The sequence below is a fragment of the Echiichthys vipera genome (assembly GCF_963691815.1).
Source record: "Echiichthys vipera genome assembly, chromosome: 2".
In the NCBI taxonomy this organism is placed as follows: domain Eukaryota; kingdom Metazoa; phylum Chordata; class Actinopteri; order Perciformes; family Trachinidae; genus Echiichthys; species Echiichthys vipera.
Window position 1 is genome coordinate 12,104,449 of NC_139827.1, and position 18,306 is coordinate 12,122,754.

Sequence of the window (18,306 nt, forward strand, 5' to 3'; positions counted from 1 at the left end):
AAGCAGCTGTTAAACATAACACAACCGGTTGACATGTTGTGCTTCCTGAAACGCAGCTCATAATGACACCATGATCACAGGGTGTGCTCAGTTTAACGCGACAAGACAAATCACCCTGCGCTTTAATAATTCACCTGAGCGTGTTCAACCGACTTCAACGTGAACGTTTCTCAGCATGGATATTACTCCTGACAGATGCTTGCAAATGCTGCCTTTGTTCAATCACTGTCTGAAAGCCCTGATTCGCCCTTACAGTATGACGTGTGTGTGTTTGTGTGTGTGTGTGTGTGTGTGCGTGTAGTCATTTGCACTCATAAGCATGTATGCGTGTGTATGTGTGACACCTCCCAACTGCACCATCGTTTGTAGTGACATCAAAGAAGGCAGCCCCCCCCAATCCGCCTTCTTCTCTGCCTGTTTCCTTTGTATATGGGGTCAGGTAGGATTTGATCAGTGCCTGGTTTGATCACACGGTGCCTTGCAGAGAGGAGGGGAGGGGGAGGGAGGGGTGAACGCTTTGGTTTGTGACATAGCACGTTGTGAGGGGCCAGGGCTGTCACTGCGATGAGCTCAGGAGGAGCTGATGGGCACATTTAGCAGATCTGGAGCAGGGAAACCTAAGGGGATCTGAGAGTAAGGGTCCTGACAGCTCCCTGGCTACATGTACAACAACCCTCTCTTCTACTCCACCTTCTACCTAGCTCACCTCCTCTAAAAAACAGAAAGAGAGGGAGAGAGAATATCTTCTAAGGTCCCTCTTTTCTCTCTTCAATGCTCTTCTTGACGGACATATCTCTCTGGGGCTTGGAGCTGCCACGTCCTGCTACAAAGTGGTTTGATATGGACAAGAGCAAGGGTCCAGGCCTATTGATTTTAATGGAGGAGATGGGAAAGGCAGAGCACCTACAACCACACTTATGGAACACTTTGTGAATGCAAGAGCAAAGGAAATAGTTACTGGAACATTCATAATAATATTCTGACAATACCGCTGGCCGATATAATAATATGTACGGTCAAAACGATAAAGAAATATTAAATTAAAATGTGTATTGTATTTTTCTATATGGTTTCTACTGCAATGTTGACAAACTGCATTACAGCTATATTTAACTGCAGCGGTACAGTATTTAATTCACACAGGATTATATTATTATTAACTCATATGAACTATTTATTTATTAAATTACCAGAAAACCCGCTTTATCCAGGTAAATCTCGTTACCGCGATACGAAATGAACTACATTGGGATAGAAGATTTTGGACACATTGCCTAGCCCTAGCTGACCAATCACATCAGCCTCGATAATGATATTAGTTTTATGACAAAAATGAGCAATTTACATAGACTTATAAGATTTCAACTGTAAAGTTGCAGTGGCAAGTCAAGTCAAAAGGCAAACACATTGCCCTACACAATCAACAGTCCAAATATCATGACTATGGTAATGTGGCTGTAAATAACACAAAATAATTTTTTGACTTGAATAACATTCGAAAAAAACAGATTCCAGGGAGGTGTGCTTAACCTAAAGTGGTGCAAGCAACCGTAGAAAAAGAACCAGGCACTCCGTCTTCAAGTCAAATTATGTTGATTTTATTCTTCAATATAGGCAATAAAATCAACATCATTTCACTTGAAGACGGAGTGCCTTGGTTCGTTATCCATGGTCGTTTCCATCACTTTATGTTAAGCATTGCTTCCTTTATTCTGTTTTTTTTTTTTCACATTTACCCACCCCACCAAAGAGCACCTGTCGGATCAGCCATCAGAGCCATGCAGTGCATCCTTCCTCCATTGTAAACTTAAAAAATTCTGCTTGCAATTTTGTTAGGTAAGGTCCCGAAGTATTCTTTCTTGACAAACAAGGAACACTTTCCTCTGAATATGCTGAATATCGCTTTCTAAACCCAACTTAAAAAAATATAAATTCAGGATCAAAAAGTATAATTTTTATACTGTGCTGATTCACAGTATGCTTCAGTAACTGAGTGATATTTTGGAATCAGGGTTTTAGAGATTCAGAAATATTTTTTTTATGATGGTCCTATACCATTGGAATAATGGAACGATTAAAACATACCTGAACAACCTGTACTCACTCTCAAACTACTCGAAGGCATAAATCCAACTAAAATGTTATAGTAGAAGTAGAATATTTGACTGTAGAAGTGAATTCCTTTTTTTAATGTAAAACTAATTTAAAGATGAGCACAGACCTACCTTTCTGTTAGCGTGTTGTCTGTATGGCATTGTCTCTGAGGTGACACTGTTGAGACTATCCACGTATTCTTCACCACTGTCACTGTAGAAACACGTGAGAAGGGTTATTATTACAGGTGAGAAGTTGAACCCTGTCTCTGAAAGTACCACCACTGGACAAAAATCCAATTTACCTTTTATGGTTGATTTAGTTGACATCAAGCAAAAATATGTGCATTTCGGCCCCCCCGCCTTCCAACAGAAAATCAATGTCCCATCCAATTTCTGAGCTGGAAGTGTAAATGTGGGTGTAAATTAAGTGAAAAGCTGCAGTGTCTGGTGCTGATGGTGAATGCATCAACATGTATGAGAGCGGCTGTGGCCTTCATTAGCCCTCTGTGTGTGACAGACGTGTATGAGAGGCACGGCTGAGCGGAGCCAAGCAAAGTTGCGTCTGATGGACACACGGTAAGGGCTTCCTGGGACACACACACACACACACACACACACACACACACACACACACACACACACACACACACACACACACACACACACACACACACACACACACACACACACACACACACACACACACACACACACACACACACACACACACACACACACACACACACACACACACACACACACACACACACACACACACACACACACACACACACACACAGGTTTATTGACAGTGACCTTTGACGTGAAGGTGGAAGCCAGTGACATTTACGCTGGCGGGTTTATTAAGGTGGGGCCTGGGAGAAGCAGCGGTGGTACGTAAAGACCACAGAGAGAGGATCTAACTGGAACATGACAGGGCTAGGGGCTAGTTAGGGTTAAACCAGGGCTCGACAGGGGCGCAGGGACTTGTTGAGGATCACTAATCTCACCACCAGTAAGACCAGGATGAAATGCATTTGATGAAAAATGCTGCCTGCGTCATGCTGGTGAGACAGATAAACTGGTCTGACTTCAATTCTGCTTTGTGAATACAATTCTGAAGTCATCTCACTATTAATTGTAAGTATTTTTATACTAATTACACATCACATGTCGATTAAACTGACTAATACTACAGTCAGCATGATATTGTGGCCACCTACAGTGAACATGAGGCAAAAAAGACAAGAGCCACAGTAAGTGTATCCACAGGCTATTTAATGTGTCTCCTGGATGTGTTTCTACGAACAATACAGTTTAGGATGCTGTGTTGGCATGTTACACCGATACTTCAGGGGGGGATGTGTGTGTTGTGTATTTAAATGGTGTGCAGTTACAGGCTGAATGCAAAATTGTATGGGTCAAATGATGTGAAATGATGAAAGATGCTTTCATATAGGACACAGGAGGCTACTGAATGCTGTATGGTGTAATGAGTGTGAAAAAGAAGTGAACATATTCTATGGCCTTCACAGTCACCAAATCTCTACCCAGTCTACCCAGGAGGTTTTGGAGCAAAGTGTCAATCCCAATTCAGACCACAGATTCGCTAACGGCTAAGAACGTTGCAGGAAAAAGTGGCTCTGGCTCATCTCAGGTCGACTTAAGCTGGCCAGTTGTGTCGCCTACAACTCAGCTTGTCAAGTCGCCAGTGGCTGGTTTTATTTTGTAAGGCACACCACCTGTTTTAACAGCCAATCAGCTCGTAGCAAAGTCAGCTGGTCAAGTCAGCTACAACTGTCATTTGGTTGAAATGGCAGAGTTTTGGACAGAGGCTAAACAGGCAAGCGTTTGAAAGAGAGAGCAGCGGTGGTTGAGGGAGCTAGAGTGTGAATGAAGAGCAGGATTGGCGTTAGTGAGAAGAAAGTATTTCACCATCACTGTCCTCATTCATATTTTAAGACGCTACAAGTTATATCCATTTACAAAAAAAAGCCAAAAAGCATAAAATTAGAATGGAAGTATACAGTCATATGGCTAAACTGTCTCGTCGAATCGCAGTGAAAACTGTCAAGTTTCAGAACATTGCAGACCACAGCATTACAAGTAGTTGTGAGTTTTCAACTTCATGGTCTACATGAATCTGGTCTGAACTAGGCTTTAGGCAGCACTCTCCACCACCACCATCATCATCATCATCATCATCATCATCATCATCATCATCAAAACACCAAATAAGGGAATCTATTGAAAGAATGGCATACTGTACACATCTTTCAATAGAGGGAGAGAAATAAGGGAAAGACCTGTGAACACACTTTATGTTGGTGTATCCTTTCATGGCAAAACAAATTTCACCCATCTGTAATGTAGTGTATTCCAGCAGTGACTAAACGCACAAGCAAAACCCACAATCACAAACACACACTACATATCCCTTCTTACAAAACAATTCCGAACAATATTCCCCATGCCCCCCTGCTCTGATTCTGTCCTGCTCTCTAACAAAACTGCTGATCTGCTCAAAATGGTCAGCTGCCTCCAGTAGCTCAAAACTTGAGAGAGAGAGCCAGAGGCAGCGATAAAAAGACAGGGGAGAAAAACAAAGACTTGTCAGTAGCCTTAATGACTCTGACATCTTTATTTGGCACTATTTAGGCCAAACCTCCAACAGACATATTGCTGAAGAAGACCGCTGCGAGATAAGAGACGCAGAAGGCTTTACAGTAACAAATCAGTCGACAGGTGCCTTAAATAAGACAACATCTCAGTTTAGACCCCTTCTTCGCAAATCCACTTAGATCCTCCTCTCAGGTAAAGCGTATATTAGACTGCTGCTTATTAGCCACATGGAGAGGCATTAGGAAAGCAGGGCATAGCTTCACCCAGTCCCTGTTAAATGGCCTCGTGTGGATTGAGATGGGGTGGATTACAGCCTGATGAATTAGTTGGTGAAGATATGGGGTGTTAGTAGGACGGAGCAAAAGAGAGAGCAGATAGAGAGAGGCATTCAGGGAGAGAAAGTGAAGGGAAATAAATATCAGCGATAGCTCTGAGTGTTTGAAATCAAATCATTCCGACCATCACTCAATAAATGTTGGCTCAGTGGCTTTTTTGCATAAAACATACATGAAATAATTACTGTCGATGGTTCTTAATTTAGAGGGTGTTAAACAGCTTGTAGACATCTGGTACTGAGCCGAGTAGGGTCATTCAAAATTTATCTAACTAAATTAAGGCGAGGAGAGGAAAGAGGAGGGTGGGTGTGTCTGTGTGTGTTTGTATGCTTGTGTTGGTAGGGGGTTACGGGGCAGGCTGGAGGAAATAAGAATAGCACACACACATTTGTGAATTGACATGCCACAAGATAACCAACATGACTAGACACAGGGTGGGGTTAGCTTCCATGCATGTATGGTTGTGTGTGTAGGGGTGGAGGAGGTGGGGGGTTGGGGGGGCTTGGTACTTGCAGGGGGATCCTTAGCGCTGTCACGGGGGGGTTAGTGAATATGCAAAGGACCAGTAAATTAAATCAAACTGCCAAACTGTCAATTTCGGGTAGCGTGACTAGTGCATGAAAATGGCATCACTGGAAGGTATCGAGGCTTTGGCGGCCCCCTTATCCCTGGGCTTTTCTGGCATTGGTTCAACTTTGTGTGGAGAGGTGGCTAATTTTGCATGCAAATTTCAGTCAATAAGCTCCAAGCAAGGCGTCCCAGGATATTTCAAAGGATCTGACAGTAGTTTCCCCCTCCTCTCTCCTTCTCTCTATCATTCTTGCTTGCATTCTTCTTTTGGCTTCTGAATACCAACTAGACAGAAGATGAAATTCAATCACCCATTTGCTTATGCTTTGCATATGCACGGTGTCCCCTCGATGCTGCGTGGGCCCCCCTGCAATTCAGCCAGCCCACCCGCTCCAATGCTACCCACCTAAAAATAATGAGGAGGGAGGCTGTGAGAATAAGTGTATCTGTGTGTGTGTGTGTGTGTGTGTATCATTACCTATCTACGCTCATGTCCTCCCACTCGTCCTTAGTGGGACTGGGTCTGCAGCCTTGCCAGCTGATGGCTTGATTGGGGCTGACTGTTCGGTGGCTGCGCTGGCGTAGCGGACCTCTGAGCCTAGTTGTTTTGAATTTGACCTTGCAGCTAATGTTGCTAGCAATCCCGCCTGCCCGTGCTGGGGCTGCTGCACGGCTCCTATAGAAGTCCCTGGCTGCTCGGAGGATCCCTAGCTCCTGTCTCAGCCTCAGCAACTGAGGATGAAGCCTGGTAGCCTCTTTTTTGGAGGCAGCCAGCCGAGTTTCTAAAGCTATGATCTTGCTGCGATGCCGCTCCCCCTGGGCTAGGGTCTGGGCCTGGGCTGCCTCTTCACGGACAGCTTCCTGGGTTTGCAGATGATCCAGGGAAGCTTGGAGTTTGCGGCAGTTGTGGGCCAAGTCTTCCTTGGCCTCAAGTAGCTGCTCTTTCTCTTCCCTCAGCCTCTCTGTCTCCCCCTCCAGGGATACCATCCTTCGCTCCAGCTGTTCAATCTATTGGAATCAGAGATATGGGGCCTCAGTGGTACAACATAGTTATTTTTTTTCCCTTGCATATCTGTCATTTTTACCGTAAACACTTACAGTGCTGTATTTGTTGCTCTTGTAATGCTAGTGAAAACAACAACATACCAAGTCTGTGTTCACCCTGTTGTTATTCTACAGGATATCTTATCAGTGAACATTTCTATGAGAAAGGCCACTTCCTGATTTGACATGTGTGTGGTAGCATGCACACAGTGGTCCCCCTCCCCCAGACATTTTCTCAAGGGTACTGTATATGTGCCAATGCATATAAACTGTGTGTATGGCTGCAACAATGAGGGGAGCATCAGGCCGGGCAAGGCTATGGACATCTGACTGGTACCCCCTTAGCCTGATCGCCCTCATCAACCAGGAGCACTTAGTCTATTTGTTAGATCTTTGGTGGAGACTGTTTAAGAGAACAGTGCATGCCTGCTGGGTTTGTGCCTCCAGGCAATTTTCCCCTTTTATTTGGTTCTCACTCTACCCGCTGGTGAAGCCTGGTACCTTTCAAACAAAATTAGATGGTTATCCCCACTCTCGATGATTTACTGCCAGGGGGGCAACATATAAACTCATGCAAGCAGGGGTTTTAAAAGCATGTGTGCACAAACATGTTCAACCTACTAACAGCTCCGATATAACATTTACTGTTTTCTGGGATATCTTAATTTGTGGTTATTAGTAGAATTGTTTTTAACTGTGAAAGACTACTATCTAGCTGACTTGATAATGACTACTTGACCAATTCTCCAAAGAGTGAGAACACTTTTGAATCCTTGCTAATAGAAAAAAAAAACACACTTTCTGAGAGGCATTGTGCGAAGTTATGGCTCTGTCGGGTTTCCTTTATTGGTAATGACAAAGAACACTTAGTGACAGTGCTGACTTGTACTGTACCTTTTTATATGACTGTTCCATTCGCTCTGAAGAAACAGAAAGCTTTTTCGGAGTGCTGCTTTTGACCTGGCGCTCCTCTACCACTTTGTGAAGCAATTCTGCAAAGGGGAACAAAGCTTGTTATTGTGACATGATGTGTCAAACTCAGGCTGCTCAATCAATAGAACGATAATAGAGAGGGTACATTAAATCAATTAGCATTACTAAGGTCAAATTTCCTTCCTAAGGTACAATTTCTTTTTTTCTTCTTTTGTCAATCAATTCAGAAGGAACACAGAATCCCAGATGGTGCTTTCAAAGGAAAATGTTCACACTGCATAAACCCACCTCCTGCTTCTAAAATCTTATCAAATGGACCTTTTTCCTTCTGATTAACAGAAAGGTGTTTTATTTAGTAGTCCACACGGAAACAGGAAAACAGTGTTCAAAAGCAACCACTGGTACATGCTATGTGCAACCTCTCTCTAGGGATCTTAAACAAACGAAGAGAAGTGCTCGAATCCCTCGTGAACACACAGCCCCAGGCTGCACTGCTTTGTAGTCCACTATGTTTCCCCAATGGACAACTAATCTCCGAAGACTAACATGCTGCTTTATTCTGGGAACTTCAATAGTGGCCTTGGCAAACATATGATTTAGTCTTTATGATAACAACAGAATGCATGCAGGAGTCAAAGTGCTTGGGGATTTGATATTTATATGCGCATACACAGTTCAACAAGCCTCAGTGTCACTGTTCAACGTACAGTATAGACCTGGAAAGGTAGCAACATCTTCTCTGCTCACCTAGATGCAAGGGGCAACACAAAACAATGTTAAACTTTCTGGCTTTCATTCTCTCATGTTAAAAGTTTATGGCAGGATGACCAAAATAATTTGTACAATGAGGCTAGAAAAAATCAAATATTCAGGACCATGACTAATCAGGTCAGTTGATCTTTTGGAGAGTAAGTTGGAAAAAGAGGCCATAGAAGGGAGCGTAAAAAAAAGTGAGGGTTATGTTGTGAGGAGCGGCTGCTCCCTTGCTTTGCATTTGACACTTTGCCCAGGCAAGTTTGTTACTTTGAATTAGCTTGCTCTTTAGTCTTCCCAGCATGTCACATTCAATCAGACAGAGCACCAAATAGGACAGGAGGGCTGCCGGGTTTGCTGGGTACATAACCAGGTTGGGAGACAATTATCCAGCTCCAGTGCTGGTGGCTTGGGAGTTGGCACCTCAGCACTACCTTGATAAGAAGACGTGGTGGCTCCCTAGTCACCCACAGTTGGAGGAGGTCCGGGCACTGCAGCATACATTAACGTCCCTCCCATGTCTCCTCATGGGTTGCAGCACAAAGGCCTTGTTCCTTTCATCTGCTGCCTTTCGTTAGTGTGATCCCGGCTCCAGCGTTTCAACCCTCAATCTTTTTGATCGGGTCACAGAGGTTCTTCAGGAGCAAATGTTGTGGCCATTCACAGATTTTGTTAGTGATGTTGATAATACTTCCTATTGACTCTCAAAATATTGGTTTGAGTCCAGTTGTAAATATTTCAAATGATACATAAGATGATACAGCTTTATTAGGTATAAAATAACAAAAGCAACTGGCATTTAATATTCATACATTATGGTAAGATAATCTTCTCCAAAATCATCACAATATTCAATTTATTTATAATAGAAATAAAGTAGGAAGTTTCTCCATGACTTATTCATCTTTGTCTCTTTCTTTAAAGGCTTACTGTACAGCAACATATGTTTAAGTGTGTTTTATATTTTAAAAACTTTGATTTCAAGAATAAATGCACAGTGAGGAAAACTAGAGGTGTTTTATGCCACAAATATATAATATATTTCATGGAGGATTTGTATGCTTGGTTTGGTATCAAGATTACATTTTTAACAAAGAGAATACAAATAACATATAACATACAACATAACATAATGGTAATACAAAAAAAAAACAGGGGTACTAAGGAACACATAGTGTAAAGCCACTCTCTGCAGTTGGCATGGCTTTTTTTCCGGTTTTTATTTTTACTTGATAGAAACTGTAAAATAATTTGCACATGATAACACAAAAGACAAGAAAGCAGATGGTCAGGCTTTTGTGTGACATTTATATTTAGTAATTATTGGTCTGACAAAAGAGCTATTTCCCCGATTCCTGACTAGACTGTCAATAGGAGAGAATCCACTATTTTAATTAGTGGCATACTTTAAATCACATTCTTGCATCTTCAAACAGACACCGTCATTGGTTGTGAAGAAAATTAAAGTGATCTAGGACAGATTTGTTATTGAACTAGTTAATTAAGGCAGCGGTTGCGGTGGTCAGCGTCTGACAAAAGGTTGCAGATTGGATTAAAAGCAATGTGCTTTTTAACACTGGGAATGATGTATGCAGACACGATGAACACTACTTGATCTCTCAATCAATTTGTAACGAGTTGATCAAGTCTTAATTGAGTTGTCGTATTAATTCCACTGGGAGTTGTCTTATCAATTCTGCTCACTAAAACACATGGCCCAGAGGTATAAGGATTGCTTAAAGGTGCAGTCATGTTAAACATGTATATTTTTCACCATCACAGGTGATGCTTCTAGTACCTTTTTTTTTTTTTTTTTTAAACAAATGGCTTTAAAAATTCTATTTAGGCAAAATATTTTCACACACAAAAAAAGGAAAAAATTGGTTTAAAAAGACTGAGGACAAGAAGGGAACTTAAAGAGTTGTGTTGGCATTTATCTATGGAAAATGTTTATTTTTTTCCTATTTGCTGAAACTTTCACTACTACATGGCTGTTAAGGCTGATGTAACACCCTTTCAAAATAAGATTTACAGGTCAAAAAGCTCTGTTGAAATAAAACAGACAAAACGGCCGAACATGTAAACAATTACGATCAACTCTAACGTCAGTTAGACACCTATTTCGTTGATAGGTAAAGGTAAGATGACAATTACGTTGTTTTAAATAAAAAACTCAGATCTGGGACTTTCGGTTTGGCTGAGATGGAGTAGACATTGGTCGAGTCTGGCTCCCACTACGTTTGATAATTTCACATTTCAGGACCCCAAAAGTCACTACAAATAGTAATATTCACCTCATTTGACGGACACACCACAGAAATATGTCAGTGTATGCGACCAGACAGACTGTAAAAGACCAGGGGGCACAGATGAGGCAGGTGGCTATTGCTCACCTCTGGGCAGAGCACCGTATAGCCTTCTCCTCCGAGTTCAAAGCCCTCTCCATCGATCTCAATGCCTCCATTTTAAATGCTCGCAGCAAAGCTGGACCACGTCCATGGCACAGTGTCTGACCACGCTCAGAAGATAGGTTACTAGGGGTGGAACAGTTCACAAAATCCACTGTTCGGTTCATATCAAGGTTTTCGGGTCACGTTTTTCGGTTCGGTTCGGTTGTTTTTTTCTATTTCTTTTAGATTCTAAAAATACCATGTATCAGATCTATAGCCTAATAATTTAAAAAAAAATGTAATCAGATATTCTTAAGGACATGTCATGCAATCCTGCAAAAACTGATATAATAAGGCAGCTTGTTTAGGGATTACTGTAACAATCTTAAATTAAAGTGAAGTAAGATTTTGAAACAGTAGGAGAGACATTGCTGCATTTGTTTGCCTTCTAGGTAAGAATATAAACACTTTTACATTATCAAATCTTAGAAAAAATGAAGAAAATAGGTTTTCTTTCACTAAAATATGCACAAACAGCAATCACTGAACTGACTGAAATAGGCTACATCAGGACTGTTCAATTCATTTGGAATTGAGGCCGGTTGATGAAAATTATCCAAAATAAGGGGCTGGAAAAATATGACCATCACATTAATGGATATTGTAAAACAATGCAGTTACATAGGAGTACATACAGTATATTGTCTTTATTTTATCAATGCAAATATTAGTCATAGGCCTCAAATTGCAACAAGCTTGTCAAAAACAATCCTTGTTAAATGAACAAACCTGTGAACCAGCGGTTTTCACTAAATTATTGGACTAAAGTACAAGTTTGAGGCTCTTTTCCCTTTTACTTGAGTATTTTATTCATATGCTACTTTATACTTCTACTTCACTATAAATCAGTGTAAATATTCTACTTTTTATTGGACTAAATTTATCTGATTACTTCCGTGACTAGTTACTTTACCAGGCTTACAAGCACATATGAAACATTAGTTTATTCATCAAAAACTGGACTGACAAAAATTAACGTAACATAAATGCAGAGTAGCATGATTTATCTGAAAATGCCTGATCAACTTAACCTCTTCACACACCGATATGGCTGCAGAGTAAACTCAGGCTTCACAGTGACAGAAGCAAAAACGTTTTCTATGTTAACTTTTCCTTTTTTCAGAGTAGAAAGAGACATTGATGTGGTGATTTAACCACAGATTTAACCAGACAGAAAGACTGAGAACAAACACAGAGTGGAGCTTAGCGAGCTGTTGCCAAGAGGATTAAAAAAAAACACGAAAAAGAGCGTAGTGGGAGCGTGCGTAGCGTTGTGAGCATGTCTCCCAACACGCCGGGATTTGACGCGCTGAGACGTAGCGCTGAGATAAGAGAAAGGACAGTGGTCATGAAGACTTACGCTACGTTGCACCTCATAAACCGAACGGTACACACGTGTAGCGAACCGTGACTTGCGTACTGAACGGGACAGATTTTTTAAATAAACCGTTCCACCCCTATAGGTTACTACTCGAGATAAATTCAAATCTACAAGACAAGCGTCTGCCAACGCTGGAGGCCTCCTGTGCCACGCTAACAGAGAGCAACACTAAGCTCTTAGCAAAAGTCAGCGACCTGGAGTCCTGCAGCCAGTGGAATAATCTCTGCGTAATTGGACTACTTTAAGCAGTGGAGGGGCAGCAGCCGACAGACAGCCTTCTTCCATGGAGGTTTTTTGGCGAAGGCGTCGCCGCCGGAATGTGACAGGGCCCACCGCATGCTAGCCGAGAGGTCGAAGCCAGGGCAGAGACCACGGCCAGTTATTATATGGCTGCACAGATACGGTGAAGAAGGGAGAGAATCCTACCCATACGGGACCGGCCAGAGTTTATTTTTAGACTGCAGCGTTAATAGTTATAGTCCTGACGGGCTGGTGATATTCTGTCTGTTAAAGAGTTTTGAACAGAAATAGCTAAATGGACATTTTAACACACTGTGGACATGTTGACTCCAGATCCGGTGTTTACTGATATTTACTTGTGCCTGCGCACACTATTATGTGAATTCAGATTATCCTTAATTGGCCTTCGTGCCAGGTACTGGAAGCTTTTTGTTTGTTACTATATATTTTCTTCACAGCTTTATTTTATTTTATTTTAACTGCCACAAGGTTATCTGAATTATTCTTATTCACTGTTTGGTCAAAGGGCTTTACTGACGCCTGACACTTGTCATAGACTGATGTACAGCGGTGACCTGTATAGCTACAGCATGGCTAACTTAATTAACTTCACATGGTTTTTTTATCTGTCTGTTCTGGAATATATGTTTTTTCCGTTTATTATTTTTTCTCCTTTGTGGGGACTTAAGGGGTCAAACACTGCTATGGTGTATGGGAGTAGCCCTCAGATTGGTCACAATGTTATAGTCTTGTTTTGTGTTGTTTTGTTCTGTTTTATGTGTTTTGGCTTGCCCACTCTCTTCCTCCACTACTACAGAATGCCTTAAGGTCATGCAGTGTCATTCTAACTTATTATTATTGTTCTTATGGCTAATGCTGTAAAGACAGGTACTAGGGTGCGTTAACAACCTCCTCGACTGTGTGAATGCATGTGAATATCACCCAAAAGTCACTTCTGACCACACTCCTACCACAGTTGAAATTAGTTTTCCACGGGATACAATTCCACGTTCACCATGGATGTTCAGCTCACACTTACTGTCGGATAGTAAGTTAAAATATTTTGTTGCAACCCAAATCCGCTCTTGCATAGAGTTTAATGAAACTCCTGATGTCAGCAGTGGCACACTGTGGGAAGTGCTTAAAGCTACTATCGGGGACAAGTGATATCCAATATTTCCCAAATGAGAAGGGCTGAACGGGCTAGACTGGTGGAAATTGCAGAGGAACTGGTAAAACTCGAGCCTACTCACACTTATTCCACTCCAGCCCCCAGCCCCCCTGACCTGTCTCCTTGCGAATCTAGCCGCCTGATGTCGTTGCTAGCGATTCCACTTGTCAAATTGCCAGCGGATGGTTTTAGAACGTAACACACATCAAGTCTTAGCAAAGTCCACTGGTTAAGTCACTTAGAGACTGTCAGCTGGTTGAAAAGGCCATTATGAACGGAGGCTCAACGAGCGTGTGTGAGAGAGAGAGAGACGGAGAGAGAGAGAGAGGGTCGAGCGAGCAATACAATGAATAAGGAGAGAGAGAGCAAAGTAATCAAGAACAAAGCAGGGAATCAGGAAAATATTTTTTTTTCCTGTTTCATCTCTATATAAATGCAGCTGTAGCGAGTATCTCACTATCTCTGTCCTCATTTATATTCTATAATGCTACAAATTATATCCAGCTATGAGGAAAAGCCTGAAATGTCGGAGGTTAGAAAGGAAGTACAGAGAGGTGTTGCTTTGGAGATGATACACCGTCTCGTCACATTGGTCTGAACTGGCAGGCTTTAGAACGTTGCAGACCTGCACGTTACAAGTAGTTACAAGTAGTTACAAGTTTCAACTCGTTGCGTTGCGAATCTTTGGTCTGAACTGGACTTTAATGACACGCGTAGTGGAGAGACAGCTGCGACATTCCAAACAAAGCTTTTTTGTGCAGGGAGATAAGGCAGGGAGACTCTCTGGGCACACCAGGCCTGCGCAGCTACTGCTCTTAGACTGATCTCTAAAATTCAACTACCGGACGGTAGCCATACTTCTGATCCAGTGATTATCAGTAAGTCTTTTTCTGATTTCTACACCGCATGATATACTTCTGAATGCAGCCCAATTACTGCAGCGACCCCTAATCCCTTAGACTGTTTAACATACCCTCAGATTGATATAAACATCTCTAGGGAACTCGGTAGACCCATCTCTCTGTTGGAGGCGCATGAAGCGATCAAGTCTATGCAAAACAGGAAATCTCCTGGTCCCGATGGTTTTACAGTTCTTTAAAGCATACTCGATGTTATTAGCTCCCATCCTTGTGAGAATGTTCAATGACTCCTTTACTGAAGGCAGACTGCCAGCGACCTTGTATGAGGCATCCATTTTATTGCTCCTGAAGAACGACAGGGATCCTACTTCATGTGGCAGCAACAGACCAGTCTCACTTTTAAACGTATATTGTAAGATCCTTGCTAAGGTCTTCACCCTTCGCCTACAAAGTGTGGTGTCATCAATAATTTCGCTAGACCAGACAGGCTTCATATTAGGGAGTCATCCATTCTTCATTCTTCAAGTTTTTGGGGGTATCACCAGCTCCTTCAGGGCTCTTTTTCAAAAGAACTTCCAGCCACTATTGGATAAATGCAAGTCAAACTTGTCTAGATGGGCGGGCCTCCCACGGTCCCTTGCAGGCCGGGTTAATCTTATTAAGATGGTCATTTTACCAACACCTTCCAATTTGCCTTAAAATTATTTTTTTTTACTAATCTAGACCAACAGCTTACACACTGTACAACTGTTATCCTTTTTCTTGTGTACTTGTCTGCAAAATTTTAAAGAACCCCAACTAAGATCTGTTCAAACAACAGGAAACACAGCACTGCGGCGTTGAAGAAATACGAGCTTGGAGCGGCTTAGACCCAGAAATCATATTTTGAAACGACGTTACGTAACAGCCGGATATCCTAACAGCGCAATGACATAGATGATCTGTGCAAAAGTCATGTAGCTTTACCTCCATCTTCTGCTCCCTGCATGCTCCCAGAGCACTTTCTGTGTGCTCCTAAAGGCATCTGCTAGATTCCACCGCGCCCGACCAACAGCAACAATTAGAAGCCAAGGGGTCTCTGCTGCATTGTCAATGCCCGCTATGAACTCCGATCAAACTGTGAAACTAGGCAGCGCTGATCAAATATGAATAAAGATGCTGGTACTGTATTGACTATTTCTCGCATTTAGTGTTTTCAGAAACATGTAACTGTTTATCTGTAAAATGAGAAAGTGTGTGATCAAGTTGAGCCAAAACCCCACGCCCACCAGCCGGACACAATTTCACATTTTACAGCTAAACGGCACACTTAAATACAGCATGTTTCTGAAAACGCGTGATGCAAGAAATAGGCAATACAGTAACATGATCTTGATTCTTACAGTGTCAGCACTGCCTAGTTTCACAGTTTGATAGGATGTTCGTGTGCAGTCATTGACACTGTGTCAGAGACTCTTCTGCACTGATTGGTTGTCGGTCAGGCACAGTGGAATCTAGCAAATGCCATTAGGAGGAGACAGACAGCAGAAGGTGGTGTTGAGCAACATGACTTTTTCACAGATAATCTGTCTCATAGTGCTGTCAGAATACAGGTATAGTGACTGTTTCAGCAAATATGAAATATAAAGTTTTACAAAAAGTAAAAAACTTCAGCTTTAAAATATAAAGGAAAAAAAGGGGTCACCTTGGTGTTCATTAGCAAGACACAAGTGGAGCTCCTTGACGGTGGCCCGATCCATTGCAGCCTGGACTCGCAGCATGTCCAGCTCCTCTTCTACGCTGGCTCTGGAAATACAAAATATAGAACAGATAAATATGAAACCTCTACCACCACAAGCGTTGTATAAATAGTATCTTTTAAATCTCCACAACCATAACCTCTATAAACAGATTCTGTGAAAGCAGAATATTTGAGTAGCGGAAGCAGTCTGGTTTCTGTTTGTAGCCCGAGTAGTATTTATCAATCACGTCTAAGCAGGCTTTGGTTGCCTGCAGGTTAACAGTCTGTGTGAGGAGCAAACGAGGCGGAACGTATTGGCCATTATGCCATAACAGAACCCACTGGCTATTTAGCTTTTCATTTGCTTTTAGTTGTTATTCAATCTGCATTCATATGCAGATATCTTTTTATAGAGACTTTCAATTCCAACTCCATTATGACATCTCAAGTTGCTAATCAGACCTTAAACAATAGCCGTCACTTGGAAGAAGAAGTCTTGGCCTGGATAATACACTGGCTGCACCGGAAAACCTGAAAATATTATCCATTGCCCCGAGAGGCTTATCTGTCGTCGGACAGGTAGCCCATGGGTTCCGAGATGACCATTAACATCACTGTCGACTCCATTATTGTATAACATTTTATTACGCATTTTAACTTGTATCTTATCTCTCTCCAACAGAAAAGAGGACATGGTGAATGAACTAATTAAAATGCTTTTTAATTCACCTGAAAATCAAAGTGACATGCAACATGAAACGCCAAGGTAGGAACGTACACTGTGTGCCTGTGCATGTGTGTGTGTGTGTGTGTATCATAACAGACAAACAGACTGTGCCCAATTACCTCTCTGCAATTAGCTTGATTCCTGCTAAAGGCTAATTATGTGGAGCCATGCTCGAGACTTTGCACTTTCAAGTTATTATTAGGACCCCAACTGAAGTCTACAGAGGATACACACAAGCCCTCTGAGACAACCACACCTGAAACACACACCTAATTTCCCTCCCCTCTGCTCCACAGAGTCGGAGAGAAACACTAGAAACAAGCTCTTGCTACTGGTGGCATTCTTCCCTCAGTTAACCTCGTTACAACAGTAGGCCTTCCTTCTGACTGACTCCTTAAGGCATGCAGCAAGAGCAGCATGCACGATACACTCTGAAGTGTTTGAGAGTAACAGGGCATTTGCGGCTATGGTGAACTATGATGAGCATAATGGCAATCAACTCAATCTAGACACCTGTTTCAACCAATTTAATTTTGCTAGATTAACTAAGACATTTTTCCATACATATACCGAGAAAATGACTTGGGAAAAGTTATCGCCATAGCACAGGGAAAGAAAGTAATTAGCTTTTTAGCCCACACAGTCCAGTAGATGCTTGGTCTAATGGCTGACCGCAGCTTAAATAAGTACACAAATGACTCTCCCTGAGGGGAGGGGGGTGGGGAGCAGATGGATATGTGTCGCTCCTCTATAGATTTATCTCCATAAATGAACTCAAGTCGATGAGGCACCGGCACTGCCTTATGTGTCCAGGCTGTTAATGGGACAAATGAGCTGAAATATGCAGTATGTGAGAGGAGCCTATTCCATCTCATGTTTCACTTTTATGCCTTTTCGGATGCTGATGGTATTGACGCTAAACCAAAGTTCATATGCAAAACATTCAATTTTGTTGAAGGATAAGCATACTTTCTTGGATGGAGAAGCGATTAGATTGCAGTTGGAGTTTGTTGACGAGGGGCCTCCAGTTTCACATCATAACATTCTGGAGATGGAACACTACTGCATCCTTATTAAGTAACACACGTTGTTGCAGTGTGTGCACCAGCCTGCCATTGACAGGGAATCAGCAGAGCTTGGGATACTACAAGAGCAATAACACACATTTACTAACTCATCTTTAATATTTGCCAAGGTTATAAAGTTATTATTAATACTATTATTTAGTCAAAATGAATTGACTAAAACAAATAAAATGTTTTAACGTTGGTTTGTAGGCCAATTTGTATTTTAGGTCTGATTGTTATACATTTTGATACGAGTTCTCATTTAATTACAAAGTTGAATACAACACAGACATTTTTCTACAGGGTGTACAGCCTTTCCTTCCTTTACCACTGAACA

General features: G+C 41.9%; 1 protein-coding gene across 1 annotated transcript in view; it reads right to left on the minus strand.

Moving 5' to 3' along the window:
• cntln (centlein, centrosomal protein) overlaps window positions 1–18,306 on the minus strand; it is a gene marked incomplete at its 5' end in the record, with an annotated part of 91,944 nt that overhangs the window by 34,022 nt on the left and 39,616 nt on the right. The window contains 4 exons of the mRNA XM_083938160.1: window positions 2,226–2,307; window positions 6,102–6,631; window positions 7,562–7,659; window positions 16,140–16,240. Of these exons, the coding sequence (XP_083794286.1) occupies window positions 2,226–2,307; window positions 6,102–6,631; window positions 7,562–7,659; window positions 16,140–16,240 (811 nt within the window). The remainder of the gene's footprint in view (window positions 1–2,225; window positions 2,308–6,101; window positions 6,632–7,561; window positions 7,660–16,139; window positions 16,241–18,306) is intronic.